The following is a 27,773-nucleotide window of genomic DNA, read 5'->3' on the forward strand; positions in this document are numbered from 1 at the left end:
AATGAGGCCATGGTTTCTTCCTTGTCTATGTGTATATTTCTGATGATGTGCAAGAATTCCTGTGTTGACTGTATAGAGTGTCTGGATCCGCTGATCAGGTGTTTCAGTTTCTGCTGTAGTTCTTTAGCCAGTTTGTGTGATGGTGTCCCTGGTAGTGATACTATGGGTCTGCGTGGGATGTCTGGTTTGTGCACTTTAGGTAGTCCTTAGAATCTGGGGGTGTTGTTGCTTTCATGTTTCATTCTCTGTAGGTCAAACCTGGTTATCTGTCTGTTTTTTTGTAGGTTCCTCAGTGTGTTGTTTATCCTATTTGTGAGCTGTGGGGTGGGGTCAAACTCCCTCTTTTGGTAGAATCGAATCCTTCCACCATGTGTCAGATACAGACCACCAGTCAACAACCCACAAGCCAGGGACACAGCCAGACAGAACGCATTCAGGATGATCCAGGTAATAATTACAGACGCAAACAAAGACTACACAAATACAGACAAGAAATTGCGCGCCAAAAATCGTTAATTTCAAAAACCACCAATCAGGAATGGACCCGGACCAGAGAACAGGCCATCACCATAGTACAGAACAGGACCACACACCGCAAAAAAACGGCACTAAAAGAAAAAATGGCCAAACTAACACACTACAGAGAGGACACCTGTGGGTTAGAAACCTCTCCCACAGACAGCCCACAGACACGGAAAGAACCACACTGGCCAAGGGACTCAACTACAACCACAGGGACGCCAAGACAGCAGACTTCCTAGCAGCACTAGAATGCACATTCAGAAACAATGGACTGACAGAATAGACACAACAAATAGTGAGACAAAGTATCGTACCCCTGATAACAAGGAAAAGACAATCACATAACCTCAACACCAAGGAGAGGGAAGCACTAAAAGCACTAAGAAATGATAAGAACATAATCATACTACCAGCAGACAAAGGCAGAATGACGGTCATCCTGGACAAAGCAGAGTACATCCAAACTGCGCAACAACTACTTGCAGATACCAACACCTACCAAAAGAGGGAGTTTGACCCCACCCCACAGCTCACCAATCGGATAAACAACACATGGTGGAACCTACAAAAAAACGGACAGATAACCAGGTTTGACCTACAGAGAATGAAACATGAAAGCAACAACACCCCCAGATTCTATGGACTACCTAAAGTGCACAAACCAGACATCCCACGCAGACCCATAGTATCACTACCAGGGACACCATCACACAAACTGGCTAAAGAACTACAGCAGAAACTGAAACACCTGATCAGCGGATCCAGACACTCTATACAGTCAACACAGGAATTCTTGGGCATCATCAGAAACATACACATAGACAAGGAAGAAACTGTGGTCTCATTCGATGTAATGGCACTGTTCACCTCTATCGATAAAACCCTAGCCAGAGAAACAATAGCCAACCTGTTGGATATACAGAACAGACAACACAACGGGGAACCTATCAACAAAGACTGCATACTCAAACTACTGTACCTGTGCCTCACAACACACTTCACATTCAACAACCAAATATATGAACAAATCAACGGCACACCCATGGGCTCACCCATCTCTGGATTCATAGCAGAAGCAGTAATGCAAAGGTTAGAACAAACAGTCTTACCGCAAATTCAACCCAAACTCTGGGTCAGACATGTAGATGATATCTTTGTAATCATTAAAAACACAGAAATAGAGAACACACACCGGATCATCAACGCCACACTCACAGGAATCCGATTCACTAGAGAGGAAGAAAAGGACAACCAACCCCCATTCATAGATGTGATGGTACAGAGAACACCGAATGGAGAATTCACCACAAAGGTATACAGGAAAGCCACACACACAGACCAAGTCCTAAACTACGAAAGCAACCACCCCAACACACACAAAAGAAGTTGCATCAAGACACTGTTCAAAAGGGCCACAACACACTGCAGTACACCAGAACTGCAAAAAGAGGAAGAAGAACACCTATACAATGTATTCGCCAAAAACGGATACCCCCGAAATTTCATCAACAGATGCCTAAGGGAAAGACAATGGAATGAGGACATGCCACAACCTAAAGGATGAGCCACACCACCATACATAAAAAACATTTCTGAACTGACAGCCAGACTACTGCAACCACTAGGACTCATAACAGCACACAAACAGCCACTCTCAGACAACAACTCACCAGGACGAAGGACCCGATACCCAGCATGAGCAAAACCAATGTAGTGTACAAAATCCCATGCAAGGACTGCACAAAACAATACATAGAACAAACAGGAAGAAGCTAACCATCCATGAACACCAACTAGCCACGAAACGACATGACCAGCTATCCTTAGTAGCCACACACTCAGATGACAAGCAACATGAGTTCGACTGGGACAACACTACTATTATAGGACAAGCCAAACAGAGAACAACCAGGGAATTCCTAGAGGCATGGCACTCATCCACAGATTCAATCAATAAGCACATCGACCTGGACCCAATATACCGGCCACTGCAGCGGACAGCTGGAACTGACAACCGGAAACGGCAGATACAAATCACTAGAAATGCCGGAGGAAACATCATAGAAGCGATTCACAGGAGGCTCCCAAGCACTGAGGATGTCACCTAGACAGGGGACGAAATGTCTGCAACACAAACTCCCAGCTCGGCGAACAGAACCACAACAACGAGCACCCGAGCTATAAATCTTCTCCCAAACTTTGAATTTTAGAATCCATTACTAAGAATGTGATTGTGGACCACATGGAAGCACGGCTTTGTCAAGGGTAGGTCAAGCTGGACAAATCTGTTCAAATTCTTTGAGGAGGTAATGAGCAAATTAGACAAAGTAGAGTCAGTGAACTTGATCTATTTCGATTTCTCGAAAGCCTTTAACAAGGTGCCCCAAAGGAGGCTACTAAATAAGAGCCCATTGTGTTAGAGGAAGGTACTGGCAAGGATTGAGGATTCGCTGACTGGCAGAAGGCAGACAGTGGGGATAAAGCAGTCTTTTTTAGCCAGTGACTACTAGAGTTCTGCAAGGGTTAGTGTTGGGACCACAACTATTCATGTTCTATGTTAATGATCTGGATGAAGTGACTCAGGGCATTATTGCTAAGATAGGTGGAAGGACAAGTGGTATTGAGGAGGCCAGGAATCTGCAGAAGGACTTGAATTGGTCAAGAGAGTGGGCAAACAAGTGGCAGATAGAATAAAATGTAGGAAAGGAACAGGTTATGCATTTTGGTAGGAAGAATAGAGACATAAATGGGGAAAGGCTTCATAAATCTAAAGCTTAAAGGGACTTGGGAGTCTGAGTTCAGAATTCTCTCAGGTTAACGTGCAGATTCAGTTGGCAGTTAGGAAGGCAAACACAATGTTAGCATTCATTTTGAGAGGGCTAGATTACAAAAGCAGGGATGTACTGCTGATGTACTTGCAGTTCACAGTCTACCCCCTCTGTTCTTGACAGCCTACATTCCGATTGCCGTTGGACATTCTGCCTACCATTTTGGCTAGGTCAGCAATCATTGCCCAATCAATTGCCCTTGAGAAGGTTGGTGGTGAACAGCCTTCTTGAGTGATTCCAGTCCTTGTGATACAGGGAAGAGAATTTCAGGATTTTGACCCAACGACAGTTGAAGGTATATTGATGTAGTTCCAAATGATGATGGAATGGGGCTTGGAGATGAATTTGCAGGTGGTGGTATTGCAGATGGTGTCATTCTCCTGTATCTGCTACTCTCATCCTTATGCATAGTGGAGGTTGTGGTTTGGAAAGTGCTGTTGAAGGAGTCATGGTGCGTCACTGTAGTGTATCTGTAGATAGTGCACACCGTTACCATTTTGTTTTGGTGGTGAAGGGGCTGAATGTTGAAGTGGTGGATGGTCTGTGAATTAAGCAGGACGCTTTGTTCTGTATGATGTTATGTTTCTTGAATGCTGTTGGAGTTGCACTCATCCAGGCATGTGGAGACTAATCCATTAATTCCTGGTTTGTGTCTTGCAGTTAATAGACAGACATTGGGGAACAGGAGGTGAGTTACTTGCTGCCGAACTCCTAGTCTCTGACCTGTTCTTGTGGCTCATCTGCATATCTAGAGTATCATACAAGTGACTGTGTCATTAGTATGCAAGGTTAGTGCAGCAGCTCAGATAATAGTGACAAATTTCCATCTGATGGTAGATAAAGAAACGTAAGGCATTAATTTATCCTGACAGACACTGCAATATCTCTGCTAATCCATTGTCAACAGCAAAACTCACTCCATGACCATGGTAGTCACCAGCCATTTTGTCATGTCAGTAGTTAAGTATAAATTGGCCTTATGTATTGATCGTGGGTCAATCAATCTTGAAAAGCAGCAACTTTAATGTTGAAGTTATGCAGCTCACAGTCAACCAATGCTATCACATGTACATTGCCTGTTGACTGCAAGTCCTCAAACTCACCAGGATAAATCAAGCTTCCAAGCCAGAGAAGCCTTCACCTTTTGTTTCTTGGTTACCTATTTACCATCAGCATGTTGGAATTAGATTCCTAATCCTCAAAGACCAACGGAAGAATGGCGACTAGGACAGGTCAGTATTTTATTTGCTAAGAATTGCTCAGCTTGGGGTGGGCTCTGATTGATCAATGAGGTAATGTGGTTGTCCATGAGGGTCATGTATTTGTTTTCGTCTCAATGGTACCACATGGCAGACTGGTGGGAAAATTAAAAGTTTATGGGATCTAAGGGTGATTGGCAAGTTGTATCCAAAATATGATGATTCTTCTTACCATCAGAAGAACCCATGGTGCTTTTCCTTTACACAAAATGAGCTGGGCTTATGACCTCTAAAATGTTACCTCATGAATTGGTCCGGTCCCTGGTAAGAGTAAGGCAGTGGTATTTTCTCCAATCTGTCTTTAGGATGAAGTATCCATTCCATTTGGCTCCACAATCTGGGTGGGATTTGCATCTGCATCTTCCTCACATACACTGGTGGGTCCGTATATCGCATCTCTGGGAGCCAAGACTCCTCTGAGATCCTTTGCTGAAACAAATTCTGATACTATATCAGTGGTCATTTAGAAATCAAGGAGAATTAGCATGGATTGTTTGGAAACATTGTGGCTGACTAATTTTTTGAAGAGGTAATGTGGTTGTCCATGAGGGTCATGTATTTGTTTTCGTCTCAATGGTACCACATGGCAGACTGGTGGGAAAATTAAAAGTTTATGGGATCTAAGGGTGATTGGCAAGTTGTATCCAAAATTGGCCAAATGGCAAGAAGTAAATTACTACTTTCAGATATTTTTGTGATTGGAAGGCAGTTTCCAGTGGGGTTGTGTAGAACCTGGTATATGACCAATTGCTATTTTATAGAATATGTTAATGATGCTAATATTAAATTTAGAGGCTGTGATTAAGACATTTGCAAATTAGATGAACATTAGCAGTGTGATTGATCATGAGGAAGAAAGCTAGAAACTATTGATGGACTGGTCACATGGGCAGCAAAGTAACCAATGAGATTCAATCCAGAGAGGTGTGAGGTAATACATTTGATGGAGACATGCGAGACAGGGAATGTCCAATTAATAATCCTAAAAAATATAAAGGAACAGAAGGCTCTTGGAGTGTATATACAAATATTCTTGTGAGTAGCAGGACAAATTAAGGGTTATGAGGCATACAGGATTGTTTTGAAAGTTTATTTATGAAATATGGGTGATGCTAGTTGGGTGAACCACTGTGCAGCCACCTCTACTGGAACTTGTCCTGCCAGTGAGGCAGGGCATACACAGGAATAATGATGATGGTATCTGGGACATTGTCAGTAAGGTTGATTCCATGAGAATTACTATGCCAGGCTATTATTTGGCTCATTTATGAGACAGTCGGTACAATTTTGGCACTAGCCCTCAGATGTTAGGAGGTGGGGGGAAGGGAGCTTTGCAGGGTTGACAGAGCTCTATCTGCTAATGTTTCCATTGCTTAGTTTGATGTCAGGTGGTCTGCCCAGTTTCATTCTTAAGTTTCTTTATCAAGTAGAAGATTGAAGGTTGTGGTTCTATTGAAGAGGATATAGAGCAGATTTGGGAATAGTCCCCAAAATAAAACAATTTGAGTAATGAGGAAAGACTACATGTGTAGTTTTCTTTGAAACAGAAGTGGGAGAGAAGATATAATTGAGTTATATAAAAATTATGAGGGGCTTCTCTGTTAGCAAAGAGCTCAAAAGCTGGACATATACATTTAAAATAATTGCTAACACATTGAGAAGGGATTTGAATAGTTTCTATTCAACAAGAAGTTGATGGGAGTCTGAACCTCAATACCTGCAAGCATGGTAGAGGTAGAAAGCCTCATAGCATTTTAAAAACTAACAAATTTATTAGTCAGAGCATTGAGTACAGGAGTTGGGAAGTCATATTGCAGCTGTACAGGATATTGGTTACGCCACTTTTGGAATATTGTGTGCAATTCTGGTCTCCTTCCCATAGGAAGAATGTTGTGAAACTTGAAAAAATTCAGAAAAGATTTACAAGGATGTTGCCAGGATTGGATGGTTTGAGAGGCTGAATAGGCTGGAGCTGTTTTCCTTGGCATGTCGGAAGCTGAAGGTTAATCTTATAGAGGTTCAGAAAATCATGAGGGGCATGGATAAGGTGAATAGCCAAGGTCTTTCCCCTGGGATAGGGGAGTCCAGAACTAGAGGGCATAGGTTTAAGGTGAGAGGAGAATGATTCGAAAAGGACCTAAGGGGCAACTTTTTCCACACAGAGGATGGTGCATGTATGGAATGAGCTGCCAGATGAAGTGGTGGAAGCTGGGACAATTACAACACTTAAAAGGCATCTGGATAGGAATATGAATAGGAAGGGTTTGGATGGATATGGGCCAAGTGCTGGCAAATGGGACTAGATTAATTTAGGATATCTGGTCAGCATGGAGAGTTGGACCAAAGGGTCTGTTTCTGTTCTGTACAGCTCAATGCCTCTATGACTCTAATCAGAATAAAAGAGCCTTAACAGCTGTTTAGAAGCCTTGAAATGTTAAAGTAATCAGCATTTTCTTCTTACGAGTTCGGTGAAAAAAGTCAGTGAGTTAGTTTTCGTATGTGTGTCTCGGGGGAGACAAAGAAAATCACATCTGGTGAATGTGCAAAACATTGTCAAGAGTAAATGCTTCTGATTCTGTACTAAGAAATTATAGAGTGCAAGGAGGGAGGAGTGATACTTTGCTGGGGATTAGTATCTGTAAAGGATAGTGCTGTGAAAAAATGGGTTTGAAACCTCTTTTGTTGTTTGTGGTAAGATCTCTCCCAATTACCTTTTATATAACAGCACCTTTATTTTAAATAATGAATTTAACTTTGTTAAATGTAGATCAATAGTCTTGTGTGAATATGTTTAGTAACTGATTATCAGGGTAAGCAAGGATTGAATTTGTTTTGGCTAAGTGTCAATTCCATTGAGTTTCATGGAGGCATTCTCTCTGTGAAGCCAATAAATTTTCTTGCCAAATCTTACCTAAACTCATCAACAACCTCCCTCACTCCTATGGGGCTCCTCTCATCCAATTCTATCATTGCCATACCCAGAAAAAAACTGCCAAGACTTTCCAGAATGGGTTTGCATCCATTGTGTTGGAGCCATCTTAAAAAGTCTGTTGTGCAAGTAGACAAGCGCTAATAATTCTAAGCTGCCCTGCATGATTCCTGACTTGGATGTGGCAGAGAGGGAAGATTCTGGAGATTCTGCTGGACAGGTGGTACAGAGCAAGGCCAGTCTCTTCCCTCAGGAATAGCACAGAATACAATACCAGACCATGCCAGACTGGTCCGAGGTTGATACCTGGGTCAGTGAAGTCTCAACAGTCTGAAGGAATGCACAGCAATGTAGAAAGCAGATCAATGATCTTCTCTAATCCAGCATGTAAATGACACAATCCTCTCACTCATAGATCAAACTCATTCCATCTCTGATTTGGATGTGTTGGTGCTGGACTGGGTGTACAAATTTAAAAATCATACAACATCAGGTTATAGTCCAACAGGTTTATTTGGAAGCACTAGCTTTCGGACAATGACCTGATGAAGGTGCAGCACTCTGAAAGCTACTGCTTCCAAATAAACCTGTTGGTGTAAACTGATGTTGTTTGATTTTTAACATTCTATCTCTGCTACTGTACTCAATTCCCATCAAGGCTCATGACCTAACACTTATTACTGCAGGCAGCATTTTCCCTTACTTGTTCTCACCCAACCTAATCCCCACGTCACTAACTCTGCATGCCCTCTGTGTTGCCTATTTACTTACTGGGACACCACCTCATCTGCACCAACAGTAACATCTGTGCCACCAATTTCACCTCTCTTTATACCTGCTTCTTTTTCATTCCAGGAGAAAAAGAGTCCTCAACAGGGCAGAAAGGTGTGTTGGTGGTGCAGTGGTAATATCATTGGGTTAGTATTCCAAAACCCCAGGTCAGTGTTCTGGCAACATGAATTCCAATCCCATCATGGCAGATGGTGAAATTTGAATTCAATGAAAAAAAAACTGGAATAAACAACAAAGCCAGTCCAATTATGACCATGTGACAATTATCATATAATCCCTACAGCGCAGAAGCAGGGCAATTGGCCCACCTTCCAAAGAACATCCCAATCAGACCCACCCCCATATCATATTCCTGTAACCCTGTACATCTCTTGGCTAATCCACTTAATCTACACAGGGAGGAAATCGGAGCACCCAGAGAAAACCCACACAGACAAAGGGAGAATGTGCAAACTCAACACAGCCAGTCACCCAAGAGTAGACTCGAACCTGGCCCCCTGGTGCTGTGGGGCTTCAGTGCTAACCACTGAGCCAACATGCTGTCCCACTGTTGTTAAAACAGGCACAGAGAGAGGTGAAAGCTGTTACTCTTGGTGCAGGTGAGATAGTGTCCCGCTAAGTAAATACGACTGTCAAGATTTGTTAAACATATCTAGTTCACTAATGCCATTCTGGAAAGGAATCTGCCTTCCACACCTAGTCTGGCCGAAATGTCACTCCTCTTGATAATTAGGGATTAGCACTTAATGCCAGCTCACCGAGAAACACCCAAACCCATGAATGAATTAAAAATCAAGACAGTGGCAGGCTGCCCTACAGTTAGCTTCTTGCCCTTTTTGAGGAGAGAATCATGACTCTGACCACCCTGGGTGACTAACCTAGTGCTCACAAGCTCCTTGACTGGTATCGGAGGCTGCGTTTGAATTGTCAAGACCCCCGACTGAAGGCTATCTCCTCTGACTGGACTGAGGACTGTTGACAACAATGATATACTCTCAAGCAGATTGCTGCTCCGCTCCCCTTTTTATGAAAGGAACGAGCTCCCAAGTACTTTGAAAAGATTTTAATCAAGGGTCCTTCATAAATAAGGAGCTGTAATGCAGAACTGCTGGGGAAAGTACCTGTGCCACCTTTTCCCAGCAGTCAGCTGCTGTATTCTGATAAATAAATGCTTAGTTTGCCATAGAGTCACACAGCACAGAAACAGACTCTTCAGTCCAACTCATCCATGCCGACCAAGTTTCCTAAACCAAACTAGTCCCACATGCCTAAGTTTGGGCCATATCCCTGTAAACCTTTCCTATTTATGTACCTGTCCAAATGTCTTTAAAATGTTGTAATTGCACTCACCTCTACCACTTCCTCTAGCAGTTTGTTCCATGTATGCGCCACCCTCTATGTGAAAAAGTTGTCCCTCAGGTCCCTTTTACATTTTTCCAGTCTCATCTTAAACTTATGCCCTCTAGTTATGGACTTCCCTACCCTTGGAAAAAGACCTTGGCTATTCACCTTATTTATGCCTCTCATGGTTTTATAAATCTCTATCAGGTCACTGCTCAACATCCTACACTCCAGGAAAAAAAGTCCCAGCTTATCCAGCCTCTCTCCTTATAACTCAAACCCTCCAGTCTCAGTAACATCCTTGTAAATCTTTTTTGCATCCTTGCTAGTTCAATAATATCCTTCCTGTAGTAGAGGACCAACATTGTATGCAGTGCTCCAAAACTGGCCTCACCAAAGTCTTGTACAGCTGCAACATGATGTCCCAATTCCTATACTCAATGCTCTGATCAATGAAAGCACACATGCCAAACACTATCTTCACCACCCTGTCTACCTGTGATGCCCCTTTCAAGGGTTTATATACCTGTACCCCTATGTCTCTCTGTTCCACAACACTCCCCAGGGCCCTACTATTAACTATGTTAGTCTTGCCCTGGTTTGTCTTACAAAAATTCAACACCTTCCATTTATCAAAATTAAACTCCATCTGCCACTCCTTGGCTCATTGGTCCAGCTTATTAAGATCTCATTGTACTCTTAGAACCTTCCTCACTGTCCACCATACTGCCAATTTTGGTTTCATCTGCAAACTTACCAACTATGCCTCTTATATTCTCATCCATATCATTTATATAAATGACAAACAACAGTGGACCCAGCACTGATTCTTGAGGCACACCACTGGTCACAAGTCTCCAGTGCAAACAACAACTTTCCATCACCACCCTCTGTCTCCTATTGTCAAACCAATTTTGTATCCAATTGACCAGGTCTTCCTGAATCCCTTGTGATCTAAACTTACTAACCAGTCTCCCATGCAAAACCTTATCGAAGACCTTGCTAAAATCCCTGTAGACAACTTCATCTGTAGACAACTGGCAGGGAGTATGGAGGATGGGCACTGGCTCCTAAGAGACAGAGGAGGGGAAGGGGCTTTGGATGTGGAGTGGAGTAAGCGTGTCAAGTGGTGTGGGAGAAAGTCAGGTGCTGAGTAGGGAAGAGGGGTCAGGTCTGGCAGTGGATGGGGTAAGGGAGGATCAAGTTCTAGAAGATTAAGGGAAGGTCAGGTGCAGAGTAGGGAAGGTGGTATGGGTCTGGCAGGGGTTAGTGAAGGTTGGACCCTCAGGGTGAAGGTGGGGATGTTGGGTGCAGAGCTGGGGAAGAGGGGTTCAGGAGTGGAGTAGGGTAAAGGAAGTGTTGAGTCTGCAGTGGAAAAATGGGGGAAGAAGAGGCACGGTGCCATGAAGAAGGATCAGCTGCAGAACAAGGGAAGAGAGTTTGGGTCCCAGGTTCAGGATTCAGGATTGGGGGGTTCATGGTCTGACTGAGGTGTAGTTAGTGTGTGAGGTAAATATGAAGTCAGTTGAAATGTTATCCAGGAATCAAACAATGTATTTAGTAATCTAACATTTCCTGAATGAATGATTTTATTGTCACATGTATTTTACAGAAAGAGAAAGCTTTTTCACTGTCACCATGATCCTATGCCATTTTTGAATAGTTTTAAGAATAAGAAAAAAAAGATATAGCTTAAAAAGAGTCCATCAGCGGTGAACCACCTGATCAACAACATTGCCTGCACCGCCAACCCCCTCCACCACCTTGCTACCATCCACATCGAAATCAAACAATGTTGAAGTTGCCACTCTTCAGGCGCCATCTTTTGCTAGTGGGCCAATTCTCCTCTGCCCTCACTTTGTCCCCTCCTGGGCTGGACCAACTAATGTCAGAAGAGCATATGCTTGAAATGTCAACTCTCTGCTCCTTGGATGCTGCCTGACTGGTTGTGCTTTTCCAGCATCACACCTTTTGACAACCAACTGCAGAGTCACATGTTTCGCCATAGGACCCACCTCGTCAATGTCACTGTGATGTTGTTCCGCCACCATTTTGCCGCCACCAGTGCCAGACCCAACCAATGACAAAATCGCCAATCCTCAGGCTCCATCTTTTGCTGCTGGACCTTCTTTGTCTCTGCGGACGTAGCAGCCACCAATGCTGATGCCAGGTCCCGGAAAAGTAAGTAACGGCTCACTCGAGTCCACTCTGGGCCTACTTGAGTCCACGCTGGGGTTCCTCACTGCTACTGATGCTATCCAAGCTCAGGACAAGAGGTAAATAAAAAAAAGAAAAAAAGCACTCTGCATAGATGAGCTCTGGCTCAGGAGCCCTATTCTGATGCCATCTTGATGACATCCTGAGTAACTTATTTGCTTAATTTCACCAGAACCTTCTGATTTCTCACACCGAATGGAGACGTTTGAAGGGTTCCAGGTGCAGAGGAATTGCCAGTGAAATCTTCAATATACCAGACAATTCCTTCAATCTACCACGATGGATATTCCACAGGATCCACATAAGTAACTCCCATCTATTCTGGAATACCAACTATTGGCCCATCAGAAAATCTGGGTCATTGTTCTTCTAATATTCTTTAAAAAGGGCCACCATGTCAATTCACTTTCATCGCAATTTCTTACAAGTGAATAATCCCAACTGGAAGCACTGCTAAAATTGACCAGTTGGCAGCAGCACAGTCCTATGTAAATAACTTATGATCGGTATCCGGATCTGTCTTTCTGTTGACACATTTAGTGTCCCCTACTGTCCATTCAGTGGGAAGATTGTCGCTCTGTATACTGGATTAAACCAGAAGGCAAACTGATACCTGATTCAAAGAGGGGAGTATTTGGGAACTTAATATTTCTGACTCAGGATATTCAGGAATGATTTGGAAGCATTGAGATTAGAGGTGGAGAGGAAGGATGTATATTAAGCAATGACAGTATTGAAAAAAAACTACATTTGCATTGTTTTTCACTCCAGTGGACCTCCCAAAGTGTCTTACAATCAGTCTATTAGTTAGGGTCAGTTAGCTCATTTAGCTGGATAGCTGGTTGCGATGCAGTGTAATGCTTCTCCTTCTCAACATCTTCCCTTGCCTGAGGTGTGTGACGCTCAGGTTAAAACACCACCAATTGTCTCTTTCTAATGACAAAGCAGCATATGGTCTGATAGGACTATGGCGATTTTGCTAAAGAAATATAATGTAACGTGTCTCAATGGCTAGCACTCAATAGCTCTGACCTCCATAATTATGAAGTGTTTTGAGAGGTTAGTCATGGCTCACATCAACTCCAATCTACCAAATTGCCTTGATCCTTTGCAATTCACCTACCAGCACAACAGGCCCACAGCAGACCATCTCTTTGGCCCTAAACTCATCCTTGGAATATCTGAATAACGAGGATACCTACACCAGGGTTTTACTATTGATTACAGTTCTGCCTTCAACACCATAATTCCAAACAAACTTATCTCTAAACTCTAAGACCTGGGTCTTGACTCCCCCCACCTCCCTCAGTAATTGGATCCTCAACATCCTGACTCTCAGACTGCAATCAGTAAGAATAGGTGACAACAACTATAATCCTCTTGTGCCCCGCAAGGCTGTATACTCAGCTCCCTACTTTACTCCTTATACACTCATAACTGTGTGGCCAAATTCTGCTCCAACTCCTTTTACAAGTTTGCTGATGACATCATCATTGTAGGTTGGATCTCAAACAATGATGAGACAGAATACAGAAAACAAATTGCTTAGTGGCATGGTGTAACGACAACAATCTCTCCATCAACATTAGCAAAATGAAAGAGCTGGTCATTGACTTCAGGAAGCGGAGTGAAGGGCACGCCACTGCCTGTAATAATGGTGCTGAGGTGGAAATGGTCAAGACCTTTAAGCTCCTGGGAGCAATGATCACCTATAATCTGTTCTGGTCCACCCATGTCGATATGATGGTCAAGAAAGCAAAATAATGTCTCCACTTCCTCAGGAGGCTAAGGAAATTATCCAAAAGGACACTTACCATTTTTTATTGGTGTACCACAGAAAGTGTCCTATCTGGGTGCAGCACAGCCTGGTATGACAACTGCTCCTTCCAAGACTGCAAGAAACTACAGAGAGTCGTGAACTCAGTCCAGTCCATCACACAAACCAGCCTTCCATCCATTAACTCTTATACATTTCCCGCTGCCTCAGGTAAGCAACCAACATAATCACAGACTCTTCCCACCCAGGTTAAACTCTCTTCTATCCTCTTTTGTTGGACAGAGATATAAAAGCTTGAATACACATACAAATGTATTCAAGATCAGCTACTTCCCTGCTGTTATAAGACTTTTGAATGAACCTCTCGAGTGTTAATTCTGATCTCTCTCTCTGTATCTTCTCTGTGACTGTAACACTGCATTCTGCACTCTGTTCTACTAGCATGCTTTGCATGTAATGATCCGCCTGCATTTCATACAAAACATTTCTCACTGTATCTTGGTATGTGACAACAATAAGTCAAACAATCAATCAATCAATTTACTTTTTTCATTATTGAAGTGTAGGAAACTCAGCAGCCAATTTGTACACAGCAGCTCCCACAAACAACAACATGATTATGACCAGATAATTTTATTTGACGTTCATTGAGGTCCCATATTAGACGGAATTCTCTTGCTGTTCTTCAAAATTCAATAGGATCTTTTATATTCACCAACAATAACAAACAGGGACTTTGTTTAACCTCTCCAGCAGTGCGCACTCCCTCAGTACTGCACTGGAGCGTCAGCCACAATTGAAAACTGATTTATGATCCCAGAATATCTCTTATTCAGAGGCAAGAGGGCTACCATTGACCTACAGTTGACTCATTATATACTATCATGCAAGGAATGATATATTTGAGGAGCCTAAGTCAGACTTCATTTGATCAGAATTAAAGGAAAATTAAGCAGCAATTACATTACTGAGTGCATATTATTTGCTATTGAAAGGTAAGAATAGATAGAGAAAATAATTTGAAGGCAAATTGCAAATCATAGAAAAGTGCAAGAAATTTGGAATTGTGACATAAGAAATCTCATTTATCATAACATAGCTCATGGTAGAAACAACACAAAAAGAGGAGAAATTTCTGAAATATTTACAAGAGAAGTGTTTTGATTAGTTTGCCTCAAGCCTAACAAAGTAGGAGGTTGTGCTGGGTCTAGTTCTATGGAATGAATTGCTCACGTGGAAAATGTAAGGATAGGAATAGAAAAGGACATGTGCAACCAAGTACAAAAATAGTTAACTACAGGACCATCATCTTTAGTGAGTTAAAAGGATACAGTCTGAAATCAAAAATTATTAGTCAAAACAGTATTCGAACAAAATTCACCTTTAAAAATAAAATGGTTTGGCCACATAGTACAAACATTTCTCTGTAGGGAAAGTAACTTCATCCAAAGTTTCCATTTAACTTTCAACTAAATTCGGGTGTTCACTCTTTTCTGGTGTACCTATAGGTTGATAGTACTTCTGTTCCATTTGGATGAGGTATTAAACCCTAGATTTACAACCATCAGTTAGGAATATGAAAAAGAACTGTAATTCCTGCCAGGATACCATGAACCACAGCCTATTCATCTAACTCAAGTTTTACTGGTAAAAGTAGTACCTTTGAGAACGGATGCCTTGAAGATATTTTCATTACACACCGATGGAGCAGATGGGAACTGAACACAGGTGTCCTGGCTCAGAAGTAGGGACATTATCACTGCACCACAAGGTCCCTGTTTTGAACAAATGCAAACTTTCCAAATCTGTTTAAGGTGTGAGGGATAAATCCAGTAAGCAACAGTCAGTCAGCTTTATGTCATTGGTAAGGAACCTCGAGAGATAATGATTCATAAGAAGACTAACTGACACTTGGCTTCAAGTAGATAATAAGTTAAAGTCAACATGAATGTTAAAAGCACATTGTGTGTGGAACTAACTTAAGTTCTTTGATAAGGTAACAAAGTTTTTTTTTACTATTCACCCAAGGGGCATGGACATCACTGGCTGGCCAGCATGTATTGCCCATTCCTAGTGGTCCTTGAGTAGATGGTGGTGAGCTGCCTTTTTGAAATGCTGCAGTCCATGTGCTGTAGGTAGACTTCAACTCACTTGAGGAAGGAATTCCAAGATTGTGACACAGCAACAATGAAGGAATGGCGACATATTTCCAACTTAGGATGGTGAGTGAATTTGAAGGGAATTTGCAGGTGTCAGTGTTTTTGTGTATCTGCTGCCTTTGTCTCTCTAAACGGATGTGAACATGGGTTTGGAAGGTGCTGTCTAAGGATCTTTGGCGAATTTCTGCACTGCAACTTGTGGATAGTACACACTACTGCTACTGAGTCTCAGTGATGGAGAGAGTAGGTGTTTGTGGATGTGGTGAAATCAGGCGGGCTGCTTTGCCCAAGATGGTATCAAGCTTCTTGAGTATTGTTGGAGCTCCACACATTCAGGCAAATGGGGAGTATTCCATCGCACTCCTGACCTGCGCCTTGTAGATGGCGGACAGCCATTCAGGAGACAGGAGGTGAGTTACTCACCGCGATATTCCAAGCCTCTGACCTGCTCTTGTGGTCACTATTTATATAGAGAGTGTAGTTGATTTTATGATCAATGGTAACCCCCAGGATGTTGATAGTGATGGTAATACAATCAAATATCAAGGGGCGGTGGTTAGATTGTCTCTTATTGAAGACAGTCGTTGCCTGGCATTTGTATGGTATGAATGTTACTTGCCATTTGTCAGCCCAAATCTGGATATTGTTAAGATCTTGTTGTTTTTGAAATGGAATCCTTCAGTATTTGAGGAGTCACAAATGGTGCTGACCATTGCGGAATCATCAGTGAACATCCCACTCTGACCTTATGATGGAAGAAATGTCATTGATGAAGCAGCCGAAGATGGTAAGGCCTAGGATGCTACCCTGAGGAACTCCTGCAGAAATGTCCTGGAGTTGAGATGACTGACCTCCCACAACCACAATCACCTTCCTGTGTGCCAGGTATGACCAACCAGTGAAGAGTTTGGCCTGTAATTCCCAATTGATTCCGTATTGTCACTGCTGCTTCATGTTACACTCGGGTGTATGTGGCCTTGATGTCAGGGTCTGTCATTCTCATTTCACCTGTGAAATTCAGCTTTTTTGTCCATGTTTGAACCAAGGCTGTAATGAGGTCAGGACTGAGTGGCCCTGGTGGAATCCAAACTGGGCATCAGTGAGCAGGTTAGTGCTGAGCAGATACTGCTTGATAGCACCGTTGATTACACCTTCCATCAGTTTACTGAGGATCAAGAGTAGACCGATGGAGCAGTAATTGGCTGGATTGGATTTGTCTAGCTGTGTGTTTACAGGACATATCTGGGCAACTTTCCACATTGTTGGGTCATGCCATTGTTGTAACTGTACTGGATAAGCTTGGATAGGGGAGCAGCTAGTTCTGGAGCACAAGTCTTCAGTACTATTGGAGGGAAAAAACAAATTACTGTGGATGCTGGAATCTAAAACCAAAAGAGAAAATGCTGGAAAATCTCAGCAGGTCTGGCAGCATCTGTAAGGAGAGAAAAGAGCTGACGTTTCGAGTCTAACTGACCCTTTGTCAAAGCTAAAAAAAGGAGAAATAGGGTGGTATTTATACTAGGCTGAGAGAAGGTGAGTCATGGCTCCAGAAGCAAAGGTAGCAATAAAGAGGTGGTAATGACAGTGCTTTCTTCAGTACTATTGCCTGAATGTTGTCAGGGCCCATAGCCTTTACACTATCCAATGTCTCCAACCATTTCTTGATATCATATGGAGTGAGTTGAACTGGCTGAAGGCTAGCACCTGTGATGCTCGGGACTATGGGAGGAGGCCGAAGTGGATCATCCACTGTGTATTTCTGGTTGAAAATTGCTGCAAGTACTTCAGCCTTCATCTTTTGCACTGATGTCATAAATAGAGTAATAGAGATATACAGAACCAAAGCAAACCTTTTGGTCCAACTTGTCCATTCTGACCAAATATCCTAAACTAATCTAGTCCCATTTGCCAGCATTTAGCCCATATCCTTTCCTATTCATGTACCCATGCATATATCTTCTAAGTATTGTAATTGTACCACCCTCCACCTGTTCCTCTCGCAATTCATACCATACATACACCACCCTTTGTGTGAAAAAAATTGCGTGAAAAATCTTTCCCCTCTCACCCTAAACCTATGCCCTCTAGTTCTGGATTCCCCCAACCCAGGGAAGAAACTTTGTCTATTTACCCTATCCATGCCCCCCATGATTTTATAAACCTCTATAAGGTCACCCCTCAGCCTCCGATGCTCCAGGGAAAACAGCACCAGCCTATTCAGCTTCTCTCTATAGTTAGTGGGCGGGACGGTGGCACAGTGGTTAGCACTGCTGCCTCACAGCGCCAGAGACCCGGGTTCAATTCTCGCCTCAGGTGACTGACTGTGTGGAGTTTGCACATTCTCCCCGTGTCTGCGTGGGTTTCCTCCGGGTGCTCAGGTTTCCTCCCACAGTTCAAAGATGTGTAGGTCAGGGGAATTGGACATACTAAATTGCCCGCAGTGTTAGGTAAGGGGTAAATGTAGGGGTATGGGTGGGTTGCGCTTCGGCGGGTCGGTGTGGACTTGTTGGGCCGAAGGGCCTGTTTCCACACTGTAAAGTAATCTGAAGTAATCTAAAAAAAATTCAAACCCTCCAAAATCCTTATACATCTTTTCTGAACCATTCAAGTTTCACAACATCCTTCCTATAGGATGGGAGACCAGATAACTCTTCCATCATTTAGGGTGGTGATATAAATGGAACATCCTCCTCCTTCAGTGCATTATTGTAGGATCGCTTAGCTGTCTATCACTTGCTGCTTATGCTGTTTGCCATGCAAGTAGCTCTGTTTGGGAGCTTCATCACGTTGACACCTCATTTTTAGATATGCTGGTGCTGTTCTTGACATGCCCTCCTTCTCTCTCCATTGAATCAGGATTAATCCTCTGACTTGATGGTATTGGTTGAATCAGAGATATGTCAAGCTATGAGTTGTAGATTCTACTGGAATATGATTCAGCTGCTGTTGGTGATCCACAGCACCTCATGAATACCCACTCTTGAGTTGTTAGATCTGTTTGAAGTCTGTCCAATTTAGCATGGTGATAGTGTCACAATGGAGGGTACTTTCAAGGTGAAGGTGGGACTTTGTCTCCACAAGGACTGTGTGGAAGTCACTTTTACTGATACTGTTGTTGACAGATGCATCTGTGGCCAGCAGGTTGGTAAGGATGAGGTCAAGTATGCTTTTCCCTCTTGTTGGTTGCCTCACTACTACTGAAATCCCCCCACCCAGAGGACATTATGCACCCTTGGCATCCTCAGTCAGGCTGTTGCTTGACTTTTTTGGCACTAGCCTCCAGGTGGCCCCTTGCTGAGATATTCGTATCATCAATAACTACGGGTGAGGTGCCGGAGGTTGGCTAACATGATGCCATTATTTAAGAAAGGTGGTAGGAAAAGCAAGGGAACTATTGACCGGTAAGCCTAATGTTAGTGGTGGGTAACTTGTTGGAGAGCATTCTGATGGATAGGATTTTCATGTATTTGGAAAAGCAAGGACTGATTGGGGATAATCAACATAGTTTTATGTGCGGAAATCATCTCTTATTAACTTGGTTGAGTTTTTTTGAAGAAGTGATGAAGAAGATTAATGAAGGCAGAATGGTGGACATTATCTATATGGACTTCAGTAAGGTGTTCAACAAGGTTCCGCATGTTAGACTGGTTAGCAAGGTTAGATCACGTAAAATACAAGGAGAGCTAGCCATTTGTAGATAAAATTGGCTCAAAGTTAAGTGACAAGAGGTAGTGGAGGGTTGTTTTACAGACTGAAGGCCTGGGACTAGCTGTATGCAACAAGGATCAGTGCTGGGCCAACTGCTTTTTCTCATTTAGATAAATGATTTGAATGTGAATATAGGAGGTATGGTTAGTAAGTTTTCAGATGACACCAAAATTGGTGGTGTAGTGGACAGTGAAGAAGTATAACGGGATCTTGATCAGATGGGCAAATGGGTCAAGGAGTGGCAGATGGAGTTTAACTTCGATAAATGTGAGGTGCTGCATTTTGGTGGGGAAATCAGGGCAGGACTTGTACACTTAATGGTAAGGTCCTGGGGAGTGCTGCCCGAACAGAGAGACCATGGGGTGCAGGTTCATAGTTCCTTGAAAGTGGAATTACAGGTAGACAGGGTGGTGATGAAGGCATTTGGTATGCTTGTTTTTATTTATCAGTGCAATGAGTATAAACGTTGGGAGGCCACGCTGTGCAGGACATTGGTTAAGCCACTTTTGGAATACTGTATTCAATTCTAGTCTCCCTCCTATAGAAAAGATGTTGTGAAACTTGAAAGAATTCAGAAAAGATTTACAAGGATGTGGCCATGGTTCAAGGATTTGAGCTACAGGGAGAGGCCGAATAGCTTGGGGCTATTTTCCCTGGAGATTCGGAGACAGGGGTGACCTTATGAAAGTTTATAAAATTATGAGGGGCATAAATAGGGTGAATAGCCAAAGTCTATTCCCTCGGGTAGGGAAGTCCAAAACTAGACGGCATAGGTTTAAGGTGAGAGGGGAACGATTTAAAAGGGATCTAAATGGCAACTTTTTCACCCACACAATAATGCACTGATGGAATGAGCTGCCAGAGTTGATGGTGGAGGCTGGTACAATCACAACATTTAAAAGGCATCTGGATGGATGTATGAATGGAAAGGGTTTAGACGGATATGGGCCAAAAGTTGGGAAATGGGACTCAATCAGTTTAGGATATTTAGTCAGCATGGACGAGTTGGACTGAAGAGTCTGTTTCCATTCTATACATCTGTATGGCTCTGTGTTAATAAGGAGAACCTTTTAGGGCTGTTTCACCATCTGCCTTGGCAGGATTTGAACTCACCATCCCCAGAACACTAGCTAGGTTCTAGAAGGATGTTGCCAGGGTTGGAGGGTCTGAGCTATAGGGAGAAGCTGAAAATGCTGGGCTGTTTTCCCTGGAGCGTCGGAGGTTGAGGGGGTGACCTTATAGAAGTTTATAAAATCATGAGGGGCATGGATAGGGTGAATAGACAAGGTCTTTTCCCTGGGGAAGGGGAGTCCAGAACTAGAGGGCATAGGTTTAGGGTGAGAGGGGAAAAATGTATAAAGGAACTAAGGGGTATGTTTTTCACACAAAGGGTTGTGCGTGTATGGAATGAATTGCAAGAGAAAGTGGTGGAGACTGGTACAATTACAATAATTAAAAGGCATCTGGATGGGTATATGAATAGAAACGTTGACTCTCCTGCTTCTCGGATGCTGCATGACTGGCTGTGCTTTTCCAGCATCATACGTTTTGACTCTGATCTCCAGCACTTGCAGTCCTTACTTTCTCCAAATATAAGACAGAGTTGGCAGAATGGAGCATTTTCAAGATGGCAACCTGTAACTAGTGGTGTGTCACAGGGATCACAATTATCTACGACATATGTGAATAACTTCAGGGTGGCATGGTGTTACAGTGTTAATTTTCGGATGACATTAGTGTCTTCTACTATAAGGACTGATGCAAAGTATTTATTCAACTTCTCTGCCATTTCCTGGTTCTGCATTATTATTTCCCTATCTTTATAGTCTAACCAGATTATGTTCATTTTGGCTGCTCCCTTTCTTTTTATATATTTAAAAGAACTTCTTGCTGTCTGTCTTGACATTACTTGCAAATTTATTATCAAAGTTTATTTTCTCACCTTTGTGTGTTTTATTGTTTTTTAATATTTTTCCAATCCTCTGGTTAACCACTAATCTTTGCCACAATGTATGTTTTTATTTCTTTTCAATCTGAAGCTATCCCAAACTTCTCTGATTAACCATGGCTGGCTAATCCCCCTTCCTAGAAACCTTCTTCCTCACTAGAATATGTCTTTGCTATGAGACATGAACTATTTTGTTAGAAGTTTGCCATTGTTCCCAATTATGTTGATTGATTGATTGTCGTATGTACTGAGGTACAGTCAAAAGCTTTGTTTACAACCAGTACAAGCAGATCATCGTTAGCAAGGAAGTACAGATCAAAAAGACTTAGACAGAGGCATACTGGTTACATTGCACAGGGCTTGCACTAGGCAAGATCAGTATTAGTAAGGTCAAAAAAGAACATTATTAGTAATTTTTACAGATTTAGAATTTAAATTTAAAAGTGTAGTACAATTATAAAAATGTTAGAGTTAGATCTGCTGTAATTAACTTTATTTAAGCTTAGCACAGTTGTTTCTGACCCAGGTTGCTCTCTGTCCTGTCCTGGACCTAATTCAGTGTTCCAATGAAACACATTGCAAGCTTGAGGAGCAACACCTAATTTTCTGCTTAGGCAATCTCCAGCCTTAAGGACTCAATATTGAATTCCACAACCTCAAAGCCTAACCTCATGATGTCTGTCCTCTATTTCTTTTACATTTTTATCTCCTCTTCCTTCTCACCCCCCTCACCCAAGCTTGTCTTGTTTATTTTGCTCTAAGCAGAGAGGATCCATTTGCACCTTTTAATTTCTGCACATTTTACATTTCTATTTTTCTTTCACCCAATTTGCACTAAGCGTCCACATTATGTTTCCCTTGCTCCTCATCCACCTCTGTCAAAAGTGTAAAAACAACTTTCCACCCTGTCAGTTCTGAAAAGTCACATCAGACTCGAAACATTAACTGTTTGTCTCTCCACAAACAGTTTTTCTGAGCTTCTCCAGTATTTTGTGTTTCTTTCAGATCTCCAGTATTTTACTTGTATTTGGCTATTCCAAGCAAACTTCCTATTCGGGATATGTATTTGTCTCTCTATGGATCACACTTTACAATCACACAGTACAGAAAGTGTCAATTTGGCCAATCATGCTTGTGGGTGGAGTTCAGTAATTACAATAATCCCATTTCCCCCTTTTCCCATTTCTCCCTTTCCGTATAAAATTTTCCGCTCCAATACACATGTAATTCTCTTTCTAATGTTACTATTGATCTACTTGCATCCCCTTTTTATGTAGTATCTTCCAGACCACAACACATTGTGTTAAAAAAGTGTTTCCTTGTGATTCCTCTGGTTTGTTTGTTTCATCACCTCAGATCTCTTACCGCTTTCTGCCCCTCACATTGTTTCTCTTCATTTAAGCTATCAAAATCATTCATGATTTTGTAAACTCCTATCAATTTAAAAAAAAACATTTTCTAAGGACTACTTCAGCTTTTCTACGTAATTAAAGCCCCCTCATGTTGGTATTGCTCTCATAAGTTGCTTCAAAGCCTATTTAGAGCTTTGACGTATTTCCTGAAGTGTGGCACGCAGAATATTTCTTATTATTCACTGAAAATGCACACAGAATGAGAGTATTGCTGACTAGGATAGCCATTTATTGCCCATCCATAATTAAGGGCACTTGAGAGCCAACCACATTTCTGTGGGTCTAGAGTCACATATAGGCGAAAGTGAGGACTGCAGATACTGGAGATTGCAAAACCTGACCTGCTGTGCATTTCCAGCACCACACTCTCGGACTCTCCTGCTCCTCCGATGCTGCCTGACCTGCTGTGCTTTTCCAGCACCACACTCTGGACTCGAGTGACATATAGGCCAGACCAGGTAAGGATGGCAGTTTCCTTCCCTAAAGGACATTAGGTTTTTCCAACAATTGACAGTGGATTCATGGTCATCATTAGATTCTCAATTCCAGATTTTTAACAAGTTCAAATTCCACCATCTGCTCTGGCAGGATTCAAACATGAGTCCCTAGAATATTACATGAGTCTCTGATTAACAATCTAGCGAGAATACCATTAGACCATTGTCTCCCCCAAAGTTCCATGTTTTGTATTCGAGCTTCTAATACTGAAGCAAGGAATCCCATAGATCGTTATTAAATGATTTCTAATGGAAAAGTGAATACTAAGCACTTGCACTTATTAAATTGTACGCTCCATTAATGTGTTCCTGCAGTATCACTTCGGAAGTTTAGAGCAGATTGTCTTTCTATATGTGTACATGATTTCAGATTTATGTTCATAGCTCTATACAGGCATTTGAAACCATGTCTTTGTAGCGCACCCCTCGGCGATTATTCTTCTGGTTTCGTGATTGAGCAATTTTTCCTCCCCAGTCCTAGTGAAGATATCTGCAATGTGACTGACATCAAGTAAAAGTGTAAGCGCCAGGTGGGAATCTAAAAGAGGTTTCTTATCTCTCGTCACAGTGACCATTCGTCGGAACACCCTGGATCACATCACAAGATGCTCTTTTGGCATTCGCAACCCGAACAATATCATCAGTACGCCAGTAGCAACAGCTATCTCCGGTAAGAACGTCCTCCTTAATATCTGTATTACCGGCCTTGTTCTACAGAGACATCAGAGGTTAGTGCTTCACCCTGAACCGAACAATCCACTTACTGGAAGAACGCGAGCTAACTGACAAAAACAGAAATTGCTAGAGGAACTCAGCAGGTCTGGCAGTATCTATGGAAAGAAAACAGAGTTCGGATCCAGTCACATTGCTTTCTCTCCGTAGATGCTGTCAGATGTGCTGGATATCCTCCAACAATTTCTGTTTTTGATTATTTCAGATTTCCAGCACCTGCAATTCATTGTGTTATTTTAGCGAGCGAACGAAGTTTTCTTTCAAGCGCTGGTTAACTTCACTAATGCGGACTGTTGGTTCAGCACTTTTCTCCGGAAATTTAACATTTATTAGCATATTATCTTAAATTTTCACACTCACTTTTCATTCCTCTAAAACAAGACCAAACTAGGTTTGGAAAACATTTATACTGACTTGCAGAAAAGCATACGGTTTCACGTTTTGGTTCTAACAAAAACTTGGAGGTGCTAGGAACGAAAATAAATTGCTAGAGAATGCTGCAAACACAGAGCAGCTTCTGTGCACAGTTCAGATCTGTCAGAACGGATCTGAAGGAACTTTGCCCGGAAAAAAATGCGGATGCGTGCAGAAATAACATATCAATCTTAAATCAAATGTTAAAAGGAGTTAAATCAAATGTTAAATCAATGGTTAAGATAGACAGAATTAAACACATTCTACTTAATCGCAAATTTAGTAATCTCGACAAGTGTTTTTCAGTGATTATTGCATCTCTCTCCAACTCAACACCTCTGGGGCGGATTTAGTGCTGGACATATAAATCAGTTGAAGTTCAAAACTGTAACCTTTCCACATCTGCAAACTATCCGGAAACTCATTAGCTTTTTAACTCTCTTTGAATTTTCACAATCGCAGTCGCAATTTTGAACCGCTCGGTAATTTTAAATCGATTTTGCATATCTATTGCTAGTTAACATAATCGCGTACTGTTAAAAAACAATGCTGTTCTTATACCTATTCGGGCAATTGCTTTAGTAAGTGTACTGACAATTTTACAGCAGTTAAACCTCTCGCTCGAATTACATCAGGATCAGAATTTTGGGCGTTTTATATTTAATGCAATCTCCAAAACTAACTTCATATAAACAAATATACATATATATCGATAAATATAATGTTTCACTGAAATAAATTCGACACGAATTTCCTGCTTCTAAGCTCGTGATAATCCAGGAACCAAAGTATCCCCAATTGATTTCAATTTCTTTCAGATTCACGAAGTATTATTTTTTGGGGTGACAATCGCTCACCTTGTTTAAATTGTGAACAATTTAGAAGTAAACGGCACTCAGATTTACGTTGGAGAGAAAAATCCAGCTGCTCTGCATTTCCAGTCGACACACCCATTTAAACATATGGAAGTGTTTTTAGGAATATTAAAACAAGAATAGGTCATTCATTTCCTTGAGCCTGTTCGCCATTTAACTAGTCATGGCTGATCTGCTGATTTTCTTCTAAGGCCTAAACTGTTACTTATTAAGAACATTTTTTGACATTTTCAATTGAGCAAGGCCAGTCTTTTTACAGCGAGACTTCCTGGTTTTCATATATTTAACAGGCTTGTAATCTGTCATTAGAGTTGATGATAAATATATTTATGGCTGTCTGATCATCGGCTATTTTCATAATTGAGACAGGTAAATTGCCCAACAGAAGGAGGATTTTTTTTCAGACAATCCAGCCTCACTCTCAAGAGAGCTGCGAAATTGCATTATTTTTCTACTGACATTTAGTTAGGGAGACAGAAGTGCACCACTGATCAGCCTATCAATGCCAACAGGCTACCCTTTTTCAAAAAAAAAGCTACTGATCCTCAGTGGAAAAAGTGAAACTGAGCTGAGTGGTCAGAGGGCTAGCGTCCCCCTTTTCTCTCCCTTCTGCTCGGAGGTAGCAGAAATCCTAGTCTGATGATATTAAATGTTTGATCTACTACTTAAATTCTTGCAATCCTGTTCCAATATTCAAACACCGAGCTTTTAAAACTTTTTCACCGTTGACGACCCACACTCCCATTAAGCCATTATAGTCCTGGTCGCTTCAGTTCTCTCCACTCCTTTTGATTTTTCTAAATGCTCCCTAAACCTCTTTTATTTTAATTAATTTTATTTTCAAACCTAATCTGATTGTTGTGGGAGGGAAACCTTGCTCAGTTTTTAAAAAGTCTTCGTAAAGTATTTCAAAGCCCTGTTGAGATTACATGAACTACCAAGGTTTAGAAGTCAGCTGTAAATTTACATTGATATATGTTTTAAAAGATGATAACTCATGATTTTTAAATAAATCGCCATATTTTTATGAGTTTGTGTTATGATCCATGGGATGGAGTTGGTATTACTGACGTATCTTCTTTTATTAGGCAGGCCAATTGCAACTACCAGCCTTTGACTTAGTACCATAAGCAAGAAAATAAATCTTAGATTTCCAGAAACTGATTGTAAAAGTCCACAGCCCTATCAATATTTCAGCTGGGTGGGTTAACTGGAGAAGTTGGGTCAATTTTCCTTGGAGAATAGAGGTTGAGAAAACAGAGGATTGATGACGGCAGAGTGGTAGACGTGACATATATGGACTTCAGTAAGGCATTCGACAAGGTTCCCCATGGGAGACTGATTAGCAAGGTTAGATCTCATGGAATATAGGGAGAACTAGCCATTTAGATACAAAACTGGCTCAAAGATAGAAGACAGAGGGTGGTGGTGGAGGGTTGTTTTTGGAGGCCTGTGACCAGTGGAGTGCCACAAGGATTGGTGCGGATTCCACTACTTTTCATCATTTATATAAATGATTTGGATGTGGGCATAAGAGGTATAGTTAGTAAGTTTGCTGATGACACCAAAATTGGAGACGTAGTGGACAACGAAGAAGGTTAACTCAGATTTCAACAGGGTCTTGATCAGATGGGCCAATGGGCTGAGAAGTGGCAGATGGAGTTTAATTTAGATAAATGTGAGGTGCTGCATTTTGGGAAAGCAAATCTTAGCAGGAATTTAGATAAATGTGAGGTGTGGAGTTAGGCGACTGACTGTGTGGAGTTTGCACGTTCTCCCCGTGTCTGCGTGGGTTTCCTCCGGGTGCTCCGGTTTCCTCCCACAGTCCAAAGATGTGCAGGTCAGGTGAATTGGCCATGCTAAATTGCCCGTAGTGTTAGGTAAGGGGTAAATGTAGGGGTATGGGTGGGTTGCGCTTCGGCGGGTCGGTGTGGACTTGTTGGGCCGAAGGGCCTGTTTCCACACTGTAAGTAATCTAATCTAAGTAATCTAATCTAAGTAATCTAATCTAATCTAATCTATCTAATTATACACTTAATGGTAAGGCCCTAGGGAGTGTTGCTGAATAAAGAGACCTTGGAGTGCAGGTTCATAGCTCCTTGAAAGTGGAGTCACAGATAGATAGGATAGTGAGGAAGGTGTTTGGTATGCTTTCTTTTATTGGTCAGAGCATTGAGTACAGGAGGTCATGTTGCGGCTGTACAGGACATTGGTTAGGCCACTGTTGGAATATTGCGTGCAATTCTGGTCTCCTTTCTATCGGAAAGATGTTGTGAAACTTAAAAGGGTTCAGAAATGATTTACAAGGATGTTGCCAGGGTTGGAGGATTTGAGCTATAGGGAGAGGTTGGATAGGCTGGAGT

General features: G+C 42.0%; 1 protein-coding gene across 4 annotated transcripts in view; it reads left to right on the plus strand.

Moving 5' to 3' along the window:
- The window catches only part of LOC122549303 (upstream-binding protein 1-like), a 144,378-nt gene that overhangs the window by 36,797 nt on the left and 79,808 nt on the right, over positions 1-27,773 (plus strand). For 3 of the 4 annotated variants that reach the window (XM_043688891.1, XM_043688893.1, XM_043688895.1), the window contains exon 2: positions 23,958-24,059. In XM_043688891.1, the coding sequence (XP_043544826.1) occupies positions 23,958-24,059 (102 nt within the window). Of the gene's footprint in view, positions 1-15,853; positions 15,888-23,957; positions 24,060-27,773 lie in introns of those variants that run through there. The other variant, XM_043688894.1, reaches the window with a different exon arrangement.

Source organism: Chiloscyllium plagiosum, chromosome 4 (assembly GCF_004010195.1).
Source record: "Chiloscyllium plagiosum isolate BGI_BamShark_2017 chromosome 4, ASM401019v2, whole genome shotgun sequence".
Lineage (NCBI taxonomy): Eukaryota > Metazoa > Chordata > Chondrichthyes > Orectolobiformes > Hemiscylliidae > Chiloscyllium > Chiloscyllium plagiosum.